General features: G+C 37.9%; 2 protein-coding genes across 6 annotated transcripts in view; one reads left to right on the plus strand and one right to left on the minus strand.

The window, feature by feature from the left end:
* LOC127437274 (protein shisa-like-1a) overlaps nt 1-9,715 on the plus strand; it is a 51,471-nt gene extending 41,756 nt beyond the window's left edge. Inside the window, exon 5 of the mRNA XM_051692106.1 lies at nt 1,553-9,715. Within this exon, the coding sequence (XP_051548066.1) occupies nt 1,553 (1 nt within the window). The 3' untranslated portion in view covers nt 1,554-9,715. The remainder of the gene's footprint in view (nt 1-1,552) is intronic.
* Nucleotides 9,716-9,861: 146 nt separating this feature from the next.
* LOC127437273 (gamma-parvin-like) lies at nt 9,862-21,012 on the minus strand. 5 transcript variants are annotated; one of them, XM_051692103.1, is made up of 13 exons: nt 20,835-21,007; nt 19,470-19,538; nt 18,571-18,638; nt 18,181-18,283; nt 16,444-16,608; nt 16,245-16,360; nt 15,945-16,000; nt 15,795-15,829; nt 15,604-15,665; nt 14,604-14,672; nt 13,265-13,366; nt 10,438-10,510; nt 9,862-10,315 (listed from the first exon to the last, which is right to left on the minus strand). In XM_051692103.1, the coding sequence occupies exons 2-13, from the start codon at nt 19,528-19,530 to the stop codon at nt 10,242-10,244; spliced, it is 984 nt and encodes a 327-aa protein (XP_051548063.1). In that variant the 5' UTR covers nt 19,531-19,538; nt 20,835-21,007; the 3' UTR covers nt 9,862-10,241. The 5 variants fall into 5 exon arrangements, 4 of the variants coding, with proteins under 4 accessions (XP_051548063.1, XP_051548061.1, XP_051548062.1 ...); XM_051692101.1 differs by having other exon boundaries at nt 20,795-21,007; XM_051692102.1 differs by having other exon boundaries at nt 20,789-21,007.
* Between the last annotated feature and the right edge of the window lie 3,317 nt (nt 21,013-24,329).

Raw genomic sequence — 24,329 nt, forward strand, 5'->3', positions numbered from 1 at the left:
AGAAATCTGTAGGTCAGCTCGTCACTGTAATTCATCATCAAACACCTGGATATACAGTAGCCTTTTGGCGACTATTAGATATTCGTAGGTCGATCTTCACGATCGCTTCTCTCTTTTGGATAGCGTCAGAACAGGCACAGGTAGGACGGTGTCAGCTATGTTTTGACAGATAAAAACATGGCTTCACTCTTTCTATGTGTGTGTGTGTGTGTGTATATGTGAAAGGGAGGGATAGAGAGTTCCATGAACGTGAGAACAGGTACTTTTCAATGCAGAACTAATGCCAAAGTAACTAATGATGGATAAAAATAACCACAATGGAAATTTTACAGTTTTGGTCTGTTTAAAATATAACCTGGTGAAAGCTAACTGAACCATGAGGAAAATGCAACTTTGTAACTATTTTAGCCGCTGTTTAGGAACAAATCAGATCTAAAAACGCCCTAAATCACTCTATTGCAGTTGTTCATGCTCATGCTGTTCTCCTGTTATTTCGGTGAGCTCCATGTGACAGGAAATCAGAGAGAGAGAGAGAGAGAGAGAGAGTTGCGGTGAGATGTTATGTCTGCCACCCCTCCACCAATTTGGATCGGCAAGTGTGTCATACCTCCGACTGAAGAGAGCGAAATCTCAGAAAAACTGTCTGCATGTGTGACATCCTCGGCCAAAATCGAGTTGTTTGGAGTCTGCTAGTTTGGCTTTGGCTTTAGAGAAACATTTTAAGGATTAAAGAGATCTCGTTTATTATCTTACAGTCTCAAACCTGTATACTACGGCTGTTTTTTATGGACAGGATAGTTCTGTGTTAATGTGGAGCAAACGTTAGCACTGGCTAACTTCTCAGTCTCCTGCTGCCCTGGGACCGATCTCCCAGCACGCTCTCTGCTCCGGTCTGTTCCGGGTTACATATGTCTGATTCACACCAGAGACTTGACCTGGATTCAGAGGAGGGCTGCGGCTGCGTCCGAAAGCTTAGGCGGTATAAGGTCAGATTTAAAACTATTTCTAGTGAGCAACCAAGCACATCTTTCGAAACTACAACCATTACTGTATTTCTCGGCCGAAATGGAGCCATTAGTCATTCGAACACAGCCTACATTTAATCACTCGTAATAAATGCTTGTATTACTTTGAATTTATCAGTAAAATGGAAGTCATTACCTGTCAAAAAACCCATATATATCGCAAAGCATTTGACAAGCCAGCATGAAACTGATAGTGATAGATTGGAATGTGATAACTTGTGAATGAGACCTGAATCTGCTGAATCCTCTGTCCACATTAACACTGCATCCTCTCACCCTGTCTGACAGATAATTAGCTCACCATGTGGACTGTGTTTCTGGATTAATTGGAAAAGGCCACCTGACTGGAGGCTGACTTGATTTCATTATTTACTGTCTTATTGCAACACACAGAAAACACCCAAGACATATTGAGTTAAAGTTTCAATCTTTCTGTCAAGCATCACTTTTACTATTGCTCATACTTAAGAAATTTCACCATTCACATTATTCTGTGCTAATGTTCTTCCTTGCTGTTTTTTTGACAGAGTAACCAAATGAAGACCAACTGTAGGCGTCCCCCAACGAAGAAGTGCACCATGGAAATGTTGCACATGCCCCATGCCACATGGACCTAAATATGCCTCAGGGGCCCAATGGCCCCAAGCTTCTCGATGTGGTCAAAATCTCACTGAGCACAACCTTCAACCCCTCTACAAAACCAGAGCCCCATCTATCAGAACCACAGAGGAACCAGCGAAGAGCTGGATGGGTTCCTGAAGGGGTCCAACAAACTCTGAACAGCAGCTGTACCGAGAAGTGTGGAACTCCAAGCAAACCTCGGACTGAAGTGAAGAATTCAGATTAGAAAGTCCAGACTCAGAACACCGATACTTAACGTCTATTAGATGTTTTTGGAGGGACCTATATAGCCGTTTCTGCACTTTTTTGTGAGTTTGTGTGGATTACACTTTCTGTAACTGTGCGATGTCGGTTTATTTATTCGTAATAGTCAGGGAATATTTTGGCAAGTAAGAACTGAAAGACAGATCAAAGTCGTCCAACATCATTCAAAGATTTTCACTACCCGTTAGGCCTTCTTATGACTCAGAATTAGAAATGATATGAACTTTTTGCAGTAAATGTCACAACTCACTTGGCATGGGTGGTTTTCTGGTTAAGAATGTGTTCGAGACTACTGTTGTGATATTATATACAATTTTTCTCTTTTGTGAGATTCATTGAGGTAGAAAATTGTATTGAGGGTTTTGTCAATTTTTATTCTCTTTTATTTCATGCCCTGAGGATCACGGTATAGTTTGTGTGTGTGTGTGTGTGTGTGGTGACGTTGTTGTTGAGACTGGGAAGAATTCAGTCTGCAGTATTCACTTTATTAACAATATTGATTGGTTGAGTTCATTTAGATTTCATTTCAGTTGTCAATTGAACTGCCGAAATAAAAACTCATGACTAAAAACGATTACACACTCCATGTGTTACAAAATTATGCACGTCATACATTTTCAGAAAGGTCAACAGCAAATATGTTGGAAAATTCAAAAGTGGCTTAAAAAACAACATGAAACAGCATTCACGACTCATTTTATTTAAGTAATGTGATGTATTTCTGAGTGAAACGGTATTCAAGAAAAAAAAAATACACACAAAGCCCATTTTTAAAATGTACGCATTTCAGTTTCATAAAATTCCATCAAATTGAATTGTGTAATGTTTAACAAAATTGAATTAATAAAACATTTCATTTTATTCTATTTTATTAAAGATTACTCAATTCCATTTGATTGAATTTTATTATGAAATGAAACGCATCAATCTTAAAATGATTTTTTTTTTGTATAGCCTGAGACAGTTCATTCACAAAGTTTTATACAAGTATGCTTTTCTCCTTAAATGTCTGTTTATTAATTTTTTTTTTCAGCTATCAGTAGTACTCACAGCTCTGTTTAACAAATTTTACCATGTTAAAACAAATTTTGCAGAATTCCTCAGACTTCCCCCCAGAAATCCTTTTAAAGGAATATTCCGCATAAAATTGATTACACCAGAAAAATGTTTCGACTCGTCCCTCCTTTTCTTTAAAAAAAAAAAAAAAATGCAAACATGGAGGTTACAGTGAGGCAATTACAATGGAAGTGAATGGGGCCAATTTTTGGAGGGTTTAAATGCAGAAATGTGAAGCTTATAATTTTATAAAAGCACTTGCATTAATTCTTCTGTTAACACTTGTGTATTATTTGAGCTGTACAGTGTATTTGTTTAAATCATAATTTTTGCAGTAGTTTTGGGGTTTATGGCATTACGTCATCATGGCAACTAAGTTCTAAAATTGTCTATAACTTTACACAGAAAAAGTAAGCAATTTTAACTAAAATCATGTTCACATGCATATTGTTTATATCTTGTGGCTACTTTTGAAACAGTGAGTATTTTAACATTTACAGATTGGCCCCCATTCACTTTCATTGTAAGTGCCTCACTGGAACCCAGATTTGTGCTTTTTTTTTTTTTTTTAAATAAAAGGAGGGACAAGTCAAAAAAAAAATTTGGTGGTAATCAACATTATACCACAAATGCTGTTGATTGAGCTTAACTTGTATTGAACCCGGAATATTCCTTTAATTGTCATGAAAACAATGCCACAACACACAAAACACATCTTAATGGTAATTTTGTTTAAACATATATTTACATACATTTCATTAAGTAAAATATACTTTTTTGTTTCTTTCGACTTTGGGGTGAAATATGACCAGGACATGTTCTTGACAGATTTCATGAAATTCACCCGAACACACATACTGATGAAATGCAGGTATACCTTGAATACACTGGAATCATACATGACTGTAAAGATTTAAATTTAAGACTGTCACATTAAAATATATTTGATAATGTTCGTCTTAATTAGCCGTCCTCAGTCATATGATTTAACTCTTGGTATCACAGATGTAGGGTATAACGGGACGTAAAGCCCCCCAGGGGGAAAAAGCACATTTGATTTTATTTTCTACTACCACAGTAGTTTTCTAAACACCTGTATGTCACCTTTTACTACAAAATATTCCTGATCCATGTGAGAATTTTGTGCAATATCTAAAGTTTGATTTTGAGGTAATTTGATCACATATTCACTAAATCAAAATGAATGGTGATTTGAAATGTGTATTAAATATGACATTTGTTCTTTAAGGGAAGCAGAAAAAAAAGACTATAGAATATACCTGGGATGCGTGCATATCCACCAGACACTGTTAGAAGACAAACTAAATAAATGAAAAAGTTTGAAACACGTGTTTTAAGGGACCTTTAATTTCTAAGAGTCCACAGTGCCCATAGTTGAAACATTATACAATTCTTATCTCAGCTTGAGTAATTTTGTTTTCTCAGTGAAACATTAAATCTGGAATATTGTGTGAAAGATCTCCCGTGGTGGCTCATCCGTCTTTCCTGCCTGGGGCCTGTGATGATGAGAACAGCAGCGGGGGGTTTTGAGTCATACGTTATTGGCGTTTGTACTCATTTAGACCATTCGTCGCCTTCAGTAACCCCCCGTCAACACTGTCGCCCCAGAAACCGCCCCACTATCTCACCTCAGCAATACTGACACATCATTAGCCGTCCGTAGTGGACATGGAGACTGTTTTGGGTGGAACTGGACGTGGACAGATGTTTTGTCTTACAACTGCAAAAGTTCTCGACGAGTTGCTGTCTGATCACTCTTTGCATTTTTGTTGGCTGCTGTTGAAGTAATTACAGTAAAAGTTCACCCAAAAATGAACATTTTGTCTTTATTTACTCATCCTAATATTGTTCCAAATCCGTATGCTGTTATTTATCATCATGGAACACAAAATGAGATTTGAGAAATTTTCACGCAGCTTTTTTTTTTTACAAACAACCCCAGTTCAAAGCAACCTGGAGTTAAGTGCCTTGCCCGAGGACACAATGGTGGTGGCTGTGAGATTTGAACCAACAACCTTCTGCTTTTCAGGTCAGTGCTTTAGTCCACTACACCACCACCACCCCATGTGTCTTATGAAGCAGTAGCGTAGCCACGGGTGTGCCAGGGTGTGCAAATGCCACCCAAAACGTCAGCTTGCACGCCCAAGTGAAGTAAGTTTTTTTCAATGATTAATAATAGTAGTGGTGTAAAAGTGCATTCATGTAATGATGAACATTCAACATATCGATTACGGGATTTAATAATCAATTATAATGACTATAATAATACTCAGTGTGTTACAGAGGCCATCTCAGATTACATGCACACTCTAGCAACAGACGTGGAGCAAATGACAGAGGAAACATGCACGCTTGTTTATATTATACCGTGTTCTGGCTTCTTCGTCATTATTCATAACTGCGAATAGCACATTTCTACAATGGCATTGGTAACTTTTGCTCTTGCGTGATGATGCATCTTTGCCGCTATTGTAGGTGTCAGCGCAACACAAAAAAATACAAAAATAAATACTGAGTAGACCTGTAGTATTGGACATTGTGTTGGGTGGCTGGAGTCTCTGATGATTCTCATAGCTTTTCTCACACACCGCCTGGTGTAGATGTCCTGGAGGGAGGGAAGCTCTCCTCCGATGATGTGTCTGGCTGTTCGCACCACCCTTTGCAGGGCTTTGCGGTTGAGGGCGGTGATGCAGCCAGTCAGGATGCTCTCTACAGTGCTGGTGTAGAACCGTGTGAGAATGTGGTGGTTCATTCCAAACGTCCTCAGCCGTCTCAGGAAGAAGAGGCGCTGGTGAGCCTTCTTCACAATGGCCTCTGTGTGAACAGACCATGTGAGTTCCTCAGTGATGTGGACACTGAGGAACTTGAAGCTGCTGAGTCTCTCCACCGGTGCTCCATTGATGGTGATGGGGCTGTATTCTCTGTCTTTTCTACTGAAGTCCACCACAAGCTCCTTGGTTTTGCTGATGCTGAGGGAGAGGTAAGCTGTTCTTTTTAATGAATCGATCAAAAAGACTCAAAGCAGACTCAAAAAGCAGTCTTCAGCTTGATTTGAATCAGGCTAATGACTCACTCATTAGCTATGCTTCTATTCAAGTTGAGCATTTAATTTCACCAAAACAATGTGGAAATAAAGCCATGTTTCCATCCCATATGTTAAAATAAAACAAACAAAATGGTCTCTTCCAGATAAATTGTAGCCACTGTGACTCTTTTATTAATAAAATACTCGCGGTTTAGAGCACACAGACAAAACACTGTGAAGAACTTGTCTCATGTCTGGGAGCGTGTCACACAGAGTGTATGCATTCCTCCATCCTTATGACTTTACCATGCAGATCTATAAGATATTTTTCAAAAGTGTCAATAAACCTGCTCTTCGGCACATTTCAAGTTTGTATTTGACTTATTTGCTCTGCAAACGTTTTGCAGGCTTTGCATTTTCTAGACACTGTTATTTCAGGATGACCAGAGCAACATTTTAGATGCAATGATTGGTCCACAGCTAGTCCAGTTATGAACCAATTATTCAGTTACATGACTTTTTTATGCACATCTTGTATTCCTATTAAATTTAAATACAAGTTTATTTGGTAAATGTGTTTCCATCATTATGCGCATTTATGCGTATTTCTTCTTATTGAATAAAAAATGTATTTACCTCAAGGGAGCATATACGTTTTGATCCACATCTTCGTGTTTTTATCCCAAAATATGCATAAAAATATGTGGATGGAAACCCGGCTACCGACTCAACAGGAGTTTTGTCATAATAAATGGTACTTTAAATAAAAAAAGACAATATGTTACTTAAAAGTAGTATTATTTTTGTTTAGTATATTTGTAAAATTGAAGTGAATCAGTTATTATAGACTGTTAATGTAAATGAACTGGTTAAAATAAACAATTCCCCTATCTATAGTGTTGGGAACTCTGATTCATTTTAGTGAGTCGGTCCTTTCGGACAGTTCATGTAAATGAACAAGTTCATATAAATGATTCACTGATTCACTTGAGCCCTGCGCATCCTTTAAATGTTAGTTCACCCAGAAATGAAAATTTTCTCATGATTTACTCACCCTCATGCCATCCCAGATGTGTATGACTTTCTTTCTTCTGCAGAACACAAATGAAGATTTTTAAAAGAATATTTCAGCTCTGTAGGTCCATACAGTGCAAGTGAATGGGTGCCAAAATTTTGAAGCTCAAAAATCCACATAAAGGCAGCATAAAAGTAATCCATACGACTCCAGTGGTTAAATCCATGTGTTCAGACACGATATGATAAGTGTGGGTGAGAAACGGTTTAAAATTTAAAGGGGTCATAAAATGCTCTTTTTCTATATAGTTTTATTATCTTCCCTGAGGTCCACTGATAATGATAGTGAAGTTTTTTTTTTTAATCAAAACAGTTATAATTTAGTAATATATGATCATTTTTCACCTTCTTTCTGGCCCTCTGACTGAACACTCGGTTTTGGCCTCAGCTCCTCATTTAAACGTCAACGTAAACTCCCACTGTTCTGATTGGCTAACATCGTGCAGCCCCTCAAATAGAGCCATATTTGAATTTCAATCGGCAGAGAATGAACAACCCCACAATATTATAAAACTACATTTCAGGGTTTACACATAACACATATCCAACACATTGCATCCGGATATATTAAACTGTTCATCTCAAGCACAACTGTTAACACTCACACCTTGTCTAAACTGGACGCAAGTGGTGCGTCGCATCAAAAGCAATAGAACCCATTATATTCAATGATGCTGTCTACCATGGCAGCGTCAGTTGCAGCACGTCAAGCCAATAGTAAACAGGTGTCCCGTTCCATTTTGCACTGGAGCTACTACTGCCAAAACACTAATAAAAGGTTTAGAAAGTTTGTGTTGATGTGCCTGGTGTAAACAGCCTCAAGCCACTGTGTCTCGTCGCATCAACGGACGCGCCCGGTATAAACAGCCTCAAGCCGTTGTGTCCCGTCGCGTTAACGGACACACCCAGTGCAGACAAGGTGTCAGCACCATAAACTATCAAACAGTCATGACATTTGAAATATTCATGAATGGAACTGTTTACTTATGTTTTTGATTGTGTCCAATAGTGTTTTTAAGTGCCCCATCATTCAATGACAATTCCTTGGCAAAGCCTGAATCATTTTATGACTGGTTCACAAGCAATCCACGCTGATATCAGTGGCAAAACATGCAATCCATGCTGAAATACACCGATGAGACATCCACATTATGCACATACATAGTCCAAAGCACTCTGAAGACGCACACATCCAGTTTTCAGTATCATCCTGCAGTGAGGTGCACATTGCCGGAAATGCATCAAAGCTGTCAAAGACGTCCATCTAGGGTGTGTTTACGTACACCAAAAATTAAAAAATAGCATAGATGGGTGTATAGTTTGTTGAGCAGTTTATGCACAAAACAACAAGAGGCAGAGCAGTAGGCCTATATCCTACTCTCTCACATTCTCTCTTTATGAACTGACCCCCCCAGTGGGCGGGGCCAAGGGTGCGATAATGTAAAGTAGGCGTTGATGTTTTTTCTGTAGAGGCGGTCAAGAATTAATGAGTACCCTTTGTGAAATCACTAATATACGGATGTAGAGAAGGAGGCGTTTTGGCAGCTTGGTTTCAATAAATGCTTTTATTGCACTGGGGATTAAGTTTTCAGTTCTGAAATTTACAGTATGTTTTTATAGTAGAAAGACCTCTTAAATGACAAAATATCAAGGAACATTTGATTCCTAATGACATGACCCCTTTAAGTCATTTTTTTAATCATAAAATCTCCTCCCTGCCCAGTAGGGGGCGATATGCATGAAGAATGAGAATCACCAAAAACAGAAGGAGGAGAAAGTGAAAGTTCCATTCAATAGAATTAAATAATATAATCTCATTGATATATATCTACAACAGAATATTTAAATAAAATATTTTTTTCTTTAAATTGCTTCAATGTAGCTAGTATTGTTTTAAAGAGTAGCTAGACTGTAGTCTAACTTCTTTAAGTTATGTGTAGCTTATAGCTTGGAAAACTACAGTTTCAAAATAGCTTCTCCAGCACTGGTACTGTATATAATTAAGGCCAATTATACTTCAATTACTAAAAGAATCTTTAAGGAACCAGAACCGTTCAGTGGAACCAAAACCATTAAATTCCTTACGATTCCCATCCCTGGTTATTAATGCAAGTAATCCAGACGTTTGTCTGTCTGTCTGTCTATCCAACCCACCTAAATGTCCCACGCATCTCTCTTGCAATCTGTTTTCTAATATCTCCATCCTACAAATAGATTAAATTCATTTTTATGATCCTTACACCCACGATAAGGGGTAAGAAATGCTGAAAAATTGAGGTTATGAATATCGAATAACAAACCAGTTCACGGATGAAAAATATCAGTCTGTTGTGCATTTTCTGCTTAAAAAATTACACAGGCGCAATTCACCACTAAAACGGCATCAGAGAATCTTTCCACCTGCGCCCGAACCCGTTCGCTAAGAGTAGACTCGCTTAAACTGCCCATAATGTTTTTGCCATTTAGATTAATTGAAAGCCATTCACCGTATCCAATTTAGGAGACTACACATTAAGGAAATTAAATTACAGGAGTGGGTGGAGGGGTGTTCTTAGAGAGAAGTGCCCTTTAAGAGCTGACGTCGAGAGCAGTAAGCTCGAGTTTTTCTGGTAAAGGTTAAAAAAATCGTGCCATTGTGTCATTGGCATTTGTCCAAATTCTTACCAAAGCACTTTTAAAGGATTTTTGTTTGCCCAAAAATGGATATTTAGTTCATTTACTCAACCTTATGACACTTACCGTATTACTTTTATCTTCCATTGAACACAAGACGAGAAACTTTAAAGAGTTTTACTTGTTTTTTACAACTAATTAGGACTGAAGCACAAAAAAGCACAATAAAAGTATTCATAAAAGTACATGAAAGATCACATTAAATTGAAGCTGTCTGCATCTAGAAGCAATTTATATGATGAGATGAGTGTCCATATTCTCTCTGATGCCTCTTCAAACGGTTCAGGGTCACTCTGTACAATTGACTCAATTGGACTAATGTGCTCAAACACTCCCACTGAGTGCCAATGTACTGTGACAGTCAACTCTGCACTCCAATTTTTACTCTGAAGAGGTTTGAATTATTGAATACAGTGATTATACTGTGATTATTGAAAACTTATATTGAATTTAAAGGCCAGAGAGCTCCAAAGAGTGGAGAGTTATTTGTTTTTATGCCTCTTGAATAAGTAATACAACAATTTTACTGTTGCTGAAATGTCTTGGGACACAATATCTGTGAGGAACATGAGATAAGAGCTTATCAGTAAATGAAAACCGATGCACAAAAAGACCACATCCAAAATAATTGATATGCTTTAAAAAAAAAAATGTCTACAAATATAATACTATGCTTACCTTCAGGGTTAACAGACTGGACTGGAAGGCCTCTGTCTATGAGCAAATCCAATGCTAGTGTGACATTATGGAGCTTGAGGTTGACAAAAACCAACAACAATAATTGTAATTTTTTTTTAATTAGATTTTTGAAATACAAACAACTAATGCTGCGTTCATGTGCTGTCGGAATTACTGTAATTACGAGTGGATAATTCGGAGACTCTACTTGGAGCTGTTCACGTCCTTGGACTGAGAAATTATTTGTTTCTATGGCAAAGTTCATAACCTCAAAACGGGTCCTTGTGTGGCTTTGTTGTTGATGACAGCCAAATATTTAATGGAGTGTCTATTTGCACCCCGTTGTAAATAGCATCTGCCACACAGTGCAGCTATTTGCACCCCAATAGTCTAGTGAAACCACAGAAATATACGACAAACTAAACAGTAGATGTCGCTGCAGTGGCGTGGGGTGTAAAGTCGGTGTCGGTGTGAAGGTGTAGTGTTGTCTTAGCAACCGCAGTTCGAATCTGCATTCTTTCCCACTATTTTTCCCATCTGATTTCCTGTTTTCACTCTTAATATTTTCTTTAATACTGCTTAAAATAGGGGCCTGGGTAGCTCAGTGAGTAAAGACGCTGACTACAACCCCTGGAGTTGCAAGTTCAAATCCAGGGTGTGCTGAGTGACTCCAGCCAGGTCTCCTAAGCAACCAAATTGGCCTGGTTGCTAGGGAGGGTAGAGTCACATGAGGTAACCTCCTTGTGGTCGCTATAATGTGGTTCGCTCTCGGTGAGGCGCGTGGTGAGTTTAGCGTGGATGCCGCGGAGAATAGCATGAAGCCTCCACACGCGCTATGTCTCCACAGTAACGTGCTCAACAAGCCACGTGTTAAGATGTGTGGGTTGAAGTTCTCAGACTCGGGGGCAACTGGGATTCATCCTCCAACACCCGGATTGAGACAAGTCACTACACCACCACGAGGACTTAGAGCACATTTGGAATTGGGCATTCCAAATTGGGGAGAAAAAGGGGAGAAAAAAATTAAATACAAAAATACTGCTTAGAATAACAGATAAAAAATAATATAAATGTTGATTTCATCGTAGTAATTTGGTCACGGTGAATCTCAGGGAGTTCAGAGAAGAGATTGATCCGGAGGTGGGGTCTGTCAATCACACTCGTTCCCACAGCTCGGTATCGCTTGTGTGCCGATTGCATCACTGTATTACTAATATTGCAGTAATCATGTTTTTTGGCAGAAACAATAGTTTTAATGAAGTTAACCATGGTGTTAGTACAGTAATATTGTGGCAATATAGTAACCATGGTTAATTTTGTGGTTACTATAAATTTACGAAAAATACCATGGTGAAACCATGTGTAACGATGGCTGGCAAGGCAATGACAGGCAGACGAAGATGAGATGATGTGAAGAACCCAAGTGCAGTTTATTACAAACGTGGAATCCAAAAACCGTAAATAAAACGTGAAACAAAACAGACATAAACAACTAGACTTGACTCGACTTGACCATAGAGCCAACATTACACAAACACAATACCTGACAAAGGACCATGGCAAACATGAGGGTATAAATACATGGACAAGGGTAACAAGACAACCAATGAACAGACAGAACTATAAACAAGATAACAAGACTAATAAACTTAAACCAATGACAAACTAGAACTGATAACGAGTTAACAAGACAATAAACCATTGAAAACAAGACACATGAACATGGAGGGAAACAGGATGATCACATGACTTCACATGGAAACAGGATGATCACATGACATGGCAGGGAAACAGGAAATAACATGACATGGAACCACATGACCTGAACAGGAACTAAACTTAAAAAAAGACATGAAAACAAGAACAAAACACATAAACGTGACACCATGGTTACTGTAGTAAAACCAAGGTTATTTTTTCTAAGGTAAGGTTAAAGGAATAGTTCACCCAAAAATGAAAATTATCTCATTATTTACTTACCCTGATGCCATCCCAGATGTGTATGACTGTCGTTCTTCAACAGAACACAAATAAAGATTTTAAAGATAGAGCTCTGTCAGGTCCTTATAATGCAAGTAAACGAGTGCCAGCACTTTGAAGGGTCAAAAGTCACATTTAGGCAGCATAAAAGTAATCCACATGACTCCAGTCGATCAATAAATGTCTTCTGAAGCGAATCGTTAGGTTTTTGTAAGAAACAAGTCGATAATTTACAATAAGTTTTCAACTTTAAACCGGCGTTTCCGCCCAGGGCTCTGATGGTGTTTGAAATGACCGAACTGTCACGTGACATTCGTTCTTCTGTTGTAAATAAGCACCGCTTTCGAATTCTCGCGTGAACTCGCCGACGTGCTTACGTCACGCGACAGCTACGTGATGCACCAACTGCTGGCAGGAAGCCCTTTTTAAAAGTTAATAACATTTCATTTATCGTTTAATTTTTTTACACAAACGTAGCAGTTTTCTTCAGAAGACATTCATTGATTGGCTGGAGTCGTGTGGATGACTTTTTTGCTGCCTAATTGAGACTTGTGCTGGCACCCGTTTACTTGAATTATAAGGACCTGACAGAGCTCTATCTTCTTCTAAAATACTTTATTTGTGTTCTGCTGAAGAAAGACAGTCATATGAAGACGTGAATGTTTTTTACAAATCCGAGTCTCATAATTATGGTAACTGTGACATGACGTGAACGCACCGTAAGGTCACATCCAATAACTCACTAACAACACATGGTTTTGTTGTTTCAATGCAAATCGGACAGAGATGTTTTTTATCCCGTGTCTGCCAGACTTCCGTAACTCTAACTGTTTTCTCAAATACTTACCATTTCTGGAAAACCCACAGGACAGAGGTGGAACTGGTACAGCGGGATAAAGAACCCCTCCAACTGACCGATCAATAAAAGTAGAATCACTCCATCTGCAAACTAACAAAACTCATATGAGATGTCACGGCATTTTACAACCACTCTTAAAGGTGAAGTGTGGAATTTCAGCGCTACTGGTGTCACCAAACGGAATTGCAAAAATAATGACGATTTTCAAACAGGTTTCCTCAAACCCTCCCTCTCTCTTGCCTTGGTCGATAAAACAGATAGCTCCGCCCAACTAGTTGAGGTAATGTTACTAAAACCCCGTTTACACCTGGTATTATGATGCGTCTCGGATGATGCAATCACATGTGGTCAGGCGAGACACAACGCTGTTTACACCTGGACGTTTGCATACATTTCCTGTGACCGGTTGTGTTGGGATTTCGAGGGAGTGTCTGTTTTCATGATGATATACATCAATTACTATGTCAGTGTGTTACTGCATGATAATAAACCACAACAAAGTCAGAAAAGACAAAGAAAGCACGGAAAAAACTGTGCGCTGCTTCTCCCACATGCAGTTGAAATTGAATCTAAGCACAAACGCAACATTTCGAGCAAAATGTATTATTTTATAGGATTACCTGTACTAAAGGTGCTTCAGATGTTAGTGCTTCTCATCTGTGTCCGTGTATGTTGATATCAGACACACTGAAGAAGATTTGTGAAGTTCTCGTGCTTTTGTATGTATATGCTTTTTAAAATGTACAATTCGCACGGTTATTTTCTTTAAAAGCCACTTGTAACCGGAAAAGTTTTAAACTCTTGTTTTAAGCACAGTGCTAGTTTGACAAATGAGGGTTGGTGCATTGCTGCTGTCTATAGGACACATAAAGGACAGATTTGCGTTTACACCTCAAATGCGATGTTGTCACATGTGTTTTTGACTACCTCCGTATGTGGTTTTTAAGATCCGATCTGATTTGCACCCTGTAGACATCTGTATTTTTAATGCCTTGCCTTGCTTGCCTTGCATCTTAACACTAGCTGTATATGGGGTCTAGTTGGGGCTGATTGTGATGCTCAAGCAATATCTTGTAAGCACTGCAGAGCCAGAGTATTTATGGTTTTCGTGGAAATCAACCTATGAATGGCTTACTTACAGTATTCTGCATATGAAACTAGGAGAGGACAAAGATTAAACGATGAAAAAAAATTCACACTTCACTTTTAAAGAGGCTATATCATGAGAAATCAAATTTCATAGTAAATTTCTGCATTTCAGTGCAAGATCCCATGTCAAACATACTGTAATTTAAAAAATATGGTAAGTCCAGGTGGATTTACACACCTGTTTTTCGAGGTCAGTCACGTTTAGTCCAAGAGATGACATGTTTTTATTTACAAAGTGTAAAATAGCCTATAGGAAAGAAAAATAATGTGAACTAAATAGGTAAAGTTTCTGAAGACAAACTTTGATGTTGGCTTGACAAAACCTAAGAGTTTAAAAAGTTTCAGAACGGACGGACAGATGGACAGACAGATAGATAGATAGATCTTGTGCATGTTTTTTTACTTTCGATTTTTTTTACAGATGCTGTTTGAATAGTCTTTGCCCAATTGAATGCTCCATCAGAGTAAGTCAATGGGATTTTGGGCATGATTGAATATCCGCTGTGCAAAATCTGTAAGTCTGATCAATTAGAAAAGATATAGCACACTTCTCCAGAACAGTCTGAAGGTCTGTACCAACTTTGGTGGTTTTAGCATGAAAGCTCAAGGAGATACATTTACTAATTTCAGTAAAACCCTAATAGCCCAAAGAGTAGAAGAGTATGTTTGCTTTGTCAAGCCAACATAAAGAATAAAGGCCTCAAAATGTTCACCCTGTTGGCGCTTGTTGCTGTCTGTTTTCACCGATTCAACATGTTCAATCAATGTTGTCAATGGAATGTTTGAGCAGTCTGGTATGATTTTCCAACAAACACCAACAAACTCTGACATAATCTGACTTCACTGTAAACCGTTGCCAACTCAAAGAAAATGAGTGCGTGCGGGTGCATTGGTAAAGCAGGAGAAACGCAGTCAATCATGATTAATCACATTTTGCAGCAAAATTGTTAAAGCTGTCCATTCCTTTCTAAATAAAGTAAAACAAAATATGCTAGTGTTGGGTTCAGCAGTTTGTGTGGATGTCACTCGTGAGAGAATGTGTACAAATAGGGTATATCAAGACCCGGACGGAGATGGACTTTTCTCATGTTTTATGGACATAGTCTCATGTGTAAAATATTCTTGTTGCTGAAACTGGATGAAAGGCCACAGTTAGAGAAACCTGACTGGATCAGAACCTTTTTCACCGTCTCAATTTTGTGCGCTTCCAGTTTAAAGAGCTCATCAATGGGACATTCCTCTGCAAAGAGATTGAAAAGAGAGATTCGGAAGGATTCATTTTTTCTTCATACGCCTCCACTATGTAAAGTACTAATGCTTATGAATATGTAAACACAGAGGCTCCGAGTTCAGCCTGCGTTTCACTTACTGTTAGATTCTCTCTGAAGATCTTCACTGGAATTGCTGCAGAGAAACACAGCAGACCATGAAATAGCTGGTTCGTGCATTATCATTGATTTTCAAAGTGCAAAGTTTAACATGTTTCTTAGGGAGATCAGAGAGGAAAATCTCCACGCACCTTTGAGAAGTGATTAATTCTGTCTGTTTGTCTGACTTGATGCCACTTTTGGTGACCTGTTTAATGAGTAAGCTTTTAATTAACGGATAAAGGCACTGAGGTTCAAATCCTACACACAATAAATATCTGTAGTGTCATGTAATTCTAAATGAAACATAATATTAAACAGGAAATAATGTGAAGCGGAACTTAATATTTGTTATTATTATGAAGTCCCCATGTATGCTGGACACTTGTTGACTGATTTATTAATTTATATATATATATATATATAGTCATTTGCATGTAAATCACAATCACCTCACACTGGATAACCTCCACACTGACATTTGCAGGAAGGACCAGATCAGGCTGGAAACGCCTCGCCATCGCAACCAGAATATGCAATGTAGCCAACAGGTCCCTGCTGTGAATGACTGACAGATGGGGGCAGAAGGGTGGGCATATGCTCGTAAATATTTAAAAAGGTCATTGATAAGAGCTGATGTAATTGGCTCACGTTTGACGCTCCATTTGCTCTTTTCCTCATTAATCTCTAAGGTCTCGTTCAGAGCTGCGAGGATCACCTCTAGTTTGCGGACCTGTGCGTCGGCGCTCAACGCAATCTCGTCTACCTGTAACTGAACACCAGCCAACCTGCCTACAATCAGAACACACATGCATACTTCACCCAAAAAATTGCAAGCTGAAAATAAGAAATTATATTTTACATAAAGAAAACTAAGTCTATCTTAATGTCATGTTGTGCATTTGGTCATCATGAAACACGAAGAGAACCAATGAGGTTTAATGTTATAGACAAAGCCGCCATATTTGATTTAAGCACTTAAAGGAATATTCTGGGTTTAATACAAGTGAAGCTCAATCGACAGCATTTGTGTCATTATGTTGATTACCACAAAAGTTAATTTTGACTCGTCCTTCCTTTTCTTTAAAAAAAGCAAAAATCTGGGTTCCAGTGAGGCACTTACGATGGAAGTGAATGGGGGCCAATCTGAAAATGTTAAAATAGTCACTGTTTCAAAAGCATAGCCACAAGACGTAAACAACATGCGTGTTAACATGATTTTAGTGTTATAAAATCGCTTACTAACCTTTTCTGTGTAAAGTTAAAGCTAATTTTGATGATGTAATGTCAACAAATCTGAAAACGACTGTAAAAATTACAATTTAAACAACTTTACAGCTCAAATAATACACTAATTCTAACAGAAGAATTTATGCAAGTGCTTTTATAAAATTATAAGCTTCACATTTCTGCCTTTAAACCCTCTAAATATTGGCCCCCATTCACTTCCATTGTAAGTGCCTCACTGTAACCTCCATTTTTGCTTTTTTAAAAGAAAAGGAGGGATGAGTCGAAATAAATGTTTTTGGTAATCAACATTATGCCATGAATGTCGACTGAGCTTAACTTGTATTGAACAAGGAATATTCCTTTAAAATTGTATATAAATAACGACTAACTTAAATTTCATTTTGTTCAGGTTTGGAGCAACATTGGGATGAGTAAATTATTTTTTGGTGGACTATCCATTTAAGATTTTGCACTGATGTTATTTTCATGTTATTTCCCCCAAATTCCTATTACAGTAATGCAAAAAATCTCATTCTCATTTTTGTAATGAATGTTGTACTTTTTAACTGTATTGTAATGCTAAAATAAGCAACATTAAAGCCAGTACAACAAATATTACCATGATTTAGAAATAATTTACATTAGTTAGAAAGTTACAAATTAGTACGAAATGTCACATCAACAAGTGCTATACAAAAAAAAAATAATAATAATAATAAAAATAATTAAAAAAATTCGATTTACGCATTTCAATTTCATAAATTAAAATTTAATTATTTTTTTTTAAAGTTACAAATTACACAGTTCGATTTTATGGAATTTTGCTATGAAATTGACATGTGTAAATCTTAAAAAATAGACTAAAATATTTTTTCAAAGTGTCAAATATTGATCAAAGTGAGATGTTTGCATTACATTAGGGTGGAAATGTGGGTGGAAATGTGCTTAATTGTCATAAAAATATTGTCACAATACAAAAAAGCCTAATGGCCAATAAGCTTCATTTTCTTTAAGCAAAATATAATTTCTTATATTTTCTTTTGATTTTTGGGTGGAATGCTACATGTTCTTGACAGGTTTTGTGAGACTGATCCAAAAATGAATCAATAAACAGACTTTTCTTTATTTTCTCGCTCTTGCTCTGATCGAGATTCTTACGTAGCAGGTGATGAAGGACGAGTCCGTCATACAGGTCTTCCTCCAGCGATCTCACCACAATGTGTTCGACTTTCAGAGTTCTGTTGGTCCAGTCTATCAAAACCTGACACAGATTGGCACACAGAGATTCAATGCTTCAATAAGAAATCATTTACTAGATGCTTTTATCCAAAGTGACTGCTTATCGCAGGAACAATCCCTTTGGAGCATCATGGGGTTAGAGGGATAGTTCAAGTTCAACCAAACTTGTCTGTCATCGTTTACTCACCCTCATGTTGTTCTAAAAACCGGTAAGTCTTACTGGTTTTGGAATAATATGATGGTTTGTAAATGACACAGTTTTAACCTTTTAAATGTCTTGCTCAAGAGGACAATGGTGGTGTATCTCACCTCTTTAAGTTTGCTGAGTTTGGGGTCGTTTAATGATGTGGATTGAATGATCAGTCTTCTCTCCGGTCCTGACAAACACAATAAAACACATCATGTATCACATTATCAGGCACTGGATGGTTATTAGCTTTCAGCTCAATTTTTAAGATTTATGCTTTTAAATTCATAACTAAATTAAATAAAACTTAAAGGTGCTGTAAGCAATTTTAGCATGACTGAGCCGAGCCACAGCCCCTCATTCCAAAACCCCGCCCTCCAAAGATAATTTTGAGACCAAAACAGAGCAAAAGAGCAGCATTGTTTGTTTCTGTGGCTGTCAAATTCAACAGTGGCACAATAGCGCCCTCAGCTGGCAAACATAATGAATCATAGCCTCAATGATCCACTTCAAATACAACACTATGAGAACAAGCAAAATGACTGACAGGTGATAGTATCAATGTCTCCAGTCCGCAGACACATTTTTGTTTGCTGTTTACAAAGTCTACAGCTGTCACAGAGCTTCGAGCACACTCAGGACACTTATTTCATTAATATCTTTAAGGGAGTAGGAAATTGTTTTGCATACTTTTCCATGAAAAAAATCACTTACAGCACCTTTAAAATATATATATTTTTTTTTTTTTTTTTTTATTATTATTTTGTTAAAGATTACTCATACTTGAAATCCATAAAGTTTAAAATGGTTTTATTTATTTATTTCGTATATGTGACAAAGGAGTCTGTGGTATCAAGGCACAATTTTCTGGCATGGTACTATGTCCCAATATTGCTTACTGTCTTATTACACTCTCAAAAGTATGTTCATTCCCATGACTATCTAAGTACATACTGTCAGTATGCTGGATGCATACATGCCCTATTGTATGACAATGTCATGTGATGTATTGTTTGCTCACCCTGTCGACCGCTGGATTTGTCTTTTTCCTCCTCACAATCTTCAGCTCTACAGTCCGCCATTGCTTTTACTGTTTTAAAACATTGCTTTTGTCAAAAAGTGAACTTTAAAAATAGTTTTACTCAGCAGATATTTGATTTCTGGTGCCTGTGTTTGAAAACTATTGTTTGGTTCTCTGTCTGTGTGTTTTTGTACTGGGAGAAATAGTGAATTTATCTTGAGGTTTTGTTTTCGAATGGGCATTTTAATGGCTATGGTGAAGTTCTGCAAACCGAAGCAGACTTCAAACGTCAAAACACAAGGACAGAGAATCTGCACAAACACACAGCAGACGTCTGTGAAGGTCTGCACTGATCTCACACTGAACTGAGAACACACAGAGCTCTGAATTTCTGACTTCCTGCATCACACATGCCAGCTCACACTGACATAACAGACTGACACGCAAAATATAAACCTCTCTGACAACAAAATCATGCTGAGAAAGAGATGAAAGTACTGATAGGAAAAGAAATTACAAATGATATCTCTTTTTTTATATCTCAGATGTGTCTCCTTGATAATAATTAATGAAAATGTATTTCATAAAAAAAAAAAATATATATATATATATATATAATAAATGTTCTGTCATTTGTTTAAGTTAACTATCTCATTTGATTCTACTGGATATTAATTAATACAATTATATTTGGTTTAAATAAAATAAAAATGATATTATATTATATTATGTTATGGTATAATAATGTATAGAATATTATGTCATTTGTTTCTCATGGATATGAATTCATGAAATTATATTTTGTATAAATATAAATCAATGTGACATTTTTAATAAGTAGTAAATTAATAATTATTAAAGTACATTATTATATTATATTATATTATGTCACAATGTACATTTAATTATTACTCATAAAAAAAAAAAGACCAGAAAGGGTGATTATAGTAATGCGATTATTTTCACATTAAAGTAAAAAAAAAAAAACAGACCATAAAGCAATACTTTTGTCTCCTATAAATTTTCAGATGAGATCCCAACAATGTCTCCAACTAAGATCCACCAAGATGGCAAAATCTGCAAAAGGTTTCAAAATCAACAATTTCTCACCTAATTCTATCTGTACTTTGCTATACATGTCAATCTCATAGGTCTTTATTCTTCCTGTATGTCAACAATTTATATTTCTCCCCAGAACATTTTAGAAAAACATCTGAGACATAGTTTACTTAAACACTACAGTCATCTCCAGTAAGTCTCCTGGATGATGAAAGGGCAACATCTGAGCTAGAGAACTGCCATGTTTACAGTGAACTCACACAAACCTTCGCTTCAACTCTCGGCACACGTTTTCAGTAATCTTACGTTCTTCAGTGGGATGGCAGCAGCCAAAACAGTGTCCAAACGGTTCCGTCACCAACCCTACAAGAAACGATTTAATAAAACACCCAAATGAAACATCTTTCAGAACAATGTCAAAACAAGAACTCAGACACGGGTGAGGCCTGCTTCAAAACCAGACAGGAAGTGTCAGAAGAGCTGTTGGGCTTCACTTCCTCTTTTTAGCTGTAATATTTTGTGTGTAAACGGAAATGTTCTGGGGGGAACCCAAAACTGTTAGAAACAACATCAAATAAAGCATACAGTGCAGTTATCTCAGTTATTGCCTTCTTTCTCGCATAGAAGACAAAAGTAGATGTTAGGAAGAATGTCAGGGACTGACAGCATCAGTCACCATTCACTTTCACTGTATGGAGAAAAAAAAGCTGCAATAAAAGGGAATTTATTCAGAGAATAAATGATAAAATGACATATACTGTATTAGTGAACAACCATTACTGTATTTAAATGACAATTTCCAGGTTTATGACTTAAAAGGGCATATACAGTATTATCTCTTCCTCTGATCATGAGAACGCCGCCTTTTAATTACAAACCAGAGATCATTTACGCTGGAGGGTTACCATGGTTACGTACCATCCCAATGAGTTCCCCCAATAATCACATCCAGAACAAACAAAAACATCATCAGAAGAATAAAAACAACTGCATTATATTCAACCATCTGTGGATATCTGATTACATTTGTTTAATTCTGAAACGTAATCATACTGGAAACCTGATTTTTAAATTTTCTCAAGAAAATGTGAATGGTGCTTGCTCATGCGAAATAAACGCCACAAGGCTAGGGTGTTGTGTGTGGTTGCCAGGTGATGCAGTTGCTAAGGTTGCCAGGGTTGTTCTGTTTGGTTGCCAGGGCATTGCTATGTGGTTGCTAATGTGTTCTGAGTGATTGCCAGGGCATGGCTATGTAGTTGTTTGTGTGTTCTGGGTGGTTGCCAAGGTGTTGCTATGTAGTTGCAAAGGTGATCTGAGTAGTTCTTAGCATAGTAGTTCGAACATTTGCAAACAGCATCGCAAAGTTGTGTGGTTGGAACTACAGCTCTTTACCTGTGGTTAGAAGCATGGTTCCTTGTTAGTTTGCTTTGTGGACATCATTTGACTTCACTGAGGCATCTATATTTTTACTCCATATATATCTTTCATTCTGTCAAGACTTTGATCACGTTTACACGCATTTAAAAAAAAGACTTGTTCAGGGTTTTGCAGAAAGTGGCATTCTGAACCGTAATTTAAACATGAACGCAGGGGGGGCCTGGGTAGCTCAGCGAGTATTGACGCTGACTACCATCCCTGCAGTCACGAGCTTGAATCCAGGGTGTGCTGAGTGACTCCAGCCAGGTCTCCTAAACAACCAAATTGGCCCGGTTGCTAGGGAGGGTAGAGTCACATGGGGTAACCTCCTCGTGGTCGCAATTAGTGGTTCTCACTCTCAGTGGGGCATGTAGTAAGTTGTGCGTGGATCACGGAGAGTAGCATGAGCCTCCACATGCGGAGTCTCCGTGGTGTCATGCACAACGAGCCACATGATAAAATGTGCGGATTGACTGTCTCAGAAGCGGAGGAAACTGAGACTTGTCCTCCACCACACGGACTGAGGTGAGTAACCGTGCTGCCATGAGGACCTACTAAGTAGTGGGAATTGGGCAATCCAAATTGGGAGAAAAGCAAAAAACAAAAAACAAAAAAAAAACACAAAAAAATAAACAAACATGAATACAGCCGTTTAAGCGCTTAAAGACTGTTAAGAGAAAGCGCTTTAACACAAGTGGTTTCTGTTGGAGAACATGGCTTCTGTGTCCACGTTAACGCACAAGTAGCGTTTTTGCCTGCATTCCAAACGGGATAAATCAGCTTCCGAAAGGGAGGGAGAATTGAGTTTGAAGATAGCTTCAAACTCAATTTTCAATAAAAATGGTTTAAATAGTGAATTCCAAATTACTTATTTTGGAGCCTCACATCTTTCACTGTCACAGTGGATGGTAAAGACTTTGAAGGGAATAGGGCATAAGGATGATGTATTCTGAATAGAATGCACCCATTTAAAGAGTGCGCATGCGCTTACGTATGTGCTCAAGTGCGTCGGAGGAACCCCGAAGTCTGCTGTAAAGGGAAACACATCTATTGTAGCGCAATGCATCTGTCCCATTACACGGTGGACGCCGATTTCGTGTCTTTAACATCTTTGTCACATTAAACGTCTTTCTGTTGTACGTCTAAATGAGCTATTATAAATTCAATTTTCCTGGAGGTTATTACTCCACCCCCTGCATAACGTCATTAATGACAGTTCTATGTTGTTGAACCAAAGTGGTTCGAACAATGGATGTTTGACATAGTTGTGACTAGCTAGTTAATTTCTCCAACGATGCATCATACTATGGTGGTTAAGCAGTGAATTACGTCGTTGTTTGGGAAATGCACCCCTGTTCTGAATGGTTGTTAGCATGTTACTATGTGGATGCCAAAGTGTTGTGATGCATATGCTAAGGTGTTCTGAGTGGTTGTTAGCATGTTGCCATGTGGTTGCTGAGGGGTTTTGGGTGGTTGCAAAAATGTTACTATGCAGTTGCTAAGGTGTTCTGAGTGGTTGCCAGTGCATGGCTTTGTGTTTGTTAACATATTGCTGTGTGGTTGTTTAGGTGTTCTGGGTGGTTGCTATGTGGTTGCTATGGTGTTATGGGTGTTTGTTAGCATGCTACTATGCGGTTGCTTGAGTGTTTTAGGTGGTTGCCATGCCACTGCGGTACAGTCGTTAAGGTGTTATGAGCGGTTATTAATGTGTTGCTAAGCTCACGTCAACCATCTCCTTTGAGATAATGACGTTGAGTGCAGACTAGACGGAGCAGCGTTGTGATGTTCTGTGAGCGATTTCACTGTTCTATGATTTGTCTGTAACAACATACATGGACATAATAAAAAATGATGCGTGGGAAAGAAACTGTCGGCAGTCTGAGTGAATTTGATTCGTACATTACTAGATTGTTAATCTTTTTTTAATGATATGATGCAAAGAGCACTACTTCAATTCATATAAAACACTCTCCCCTGCAGAATGTGCATTTTTAGGGACAAGAAAGCCGCAGTACATCTCATCTGTGATCATATTTTAAAAAGATATGGCCAGACGTGCAGTCCACCAATAATGTTAGAGCAACAGCAGTAGAAACACCTACTAACAACTTCATAGTACAGAGACTAGCGACATCAAGCGATAAAAGTCGCTGTCAGGCCCAAGTCTCTTCTATCCACAGTTTTCCTGACCAACCACTGGGCGGCGCCATGATGATTCTAATTGCCTGTTTTCTATTTGTGGTTTCGAGACGCCAAGTAAAAACTGCCAAAATGAGCGATCCAGAGGATATCAATAACTATTTAAGTGTTAATTGGGTGTAAAAATGTATTTCAGGCTCAACTTGTGCAGTTGTTGGCTGTAAATACAACTCAGACTAATTAATG

Source organism: Myxocyprinus asiaticus, chromosome 48 (assembly GCF_019703515.2).
Source record: "Myxocyprinus asiaticus isolate MX2 ecotype Aquarium Trade chromosome 48, UBuf_Myxa_2, whole genome shotgun sequence".
In the NCBI taxonomy this organism is placed as follows: Eukaryota; Metazoa; Chordata; class Actinopteri; order Cypriniformes; family Catostomidae; genus Myxocyprinus; species Myxocyprinus asiaticus.

Bases quoted from the DNA above. Each gene is read 5' to 3' on its own strand.
- LOC127437273 (XM_051692103.1), bottom strand. From the start codon at position 19,530: ATGGCGGACTGTAGAGCTGAAGATTGTGAGGAGGAAAAAGACAAATCC. The intron at 16,609-18,180 runs GTAAGAATCTCG...TTTTGGGTGAAG, and splicing joins CGTCCTTCATCACCTGCTAC to TATGCATGTGTGTTCTGATT. The intron at 16,001-16,244 runs GTGATTGTGATT...CTCATTAAACAG, and splicing joins TGGAGGTTATCCAGTGTGAG to GTCACCAAAAGTGGCATCAA.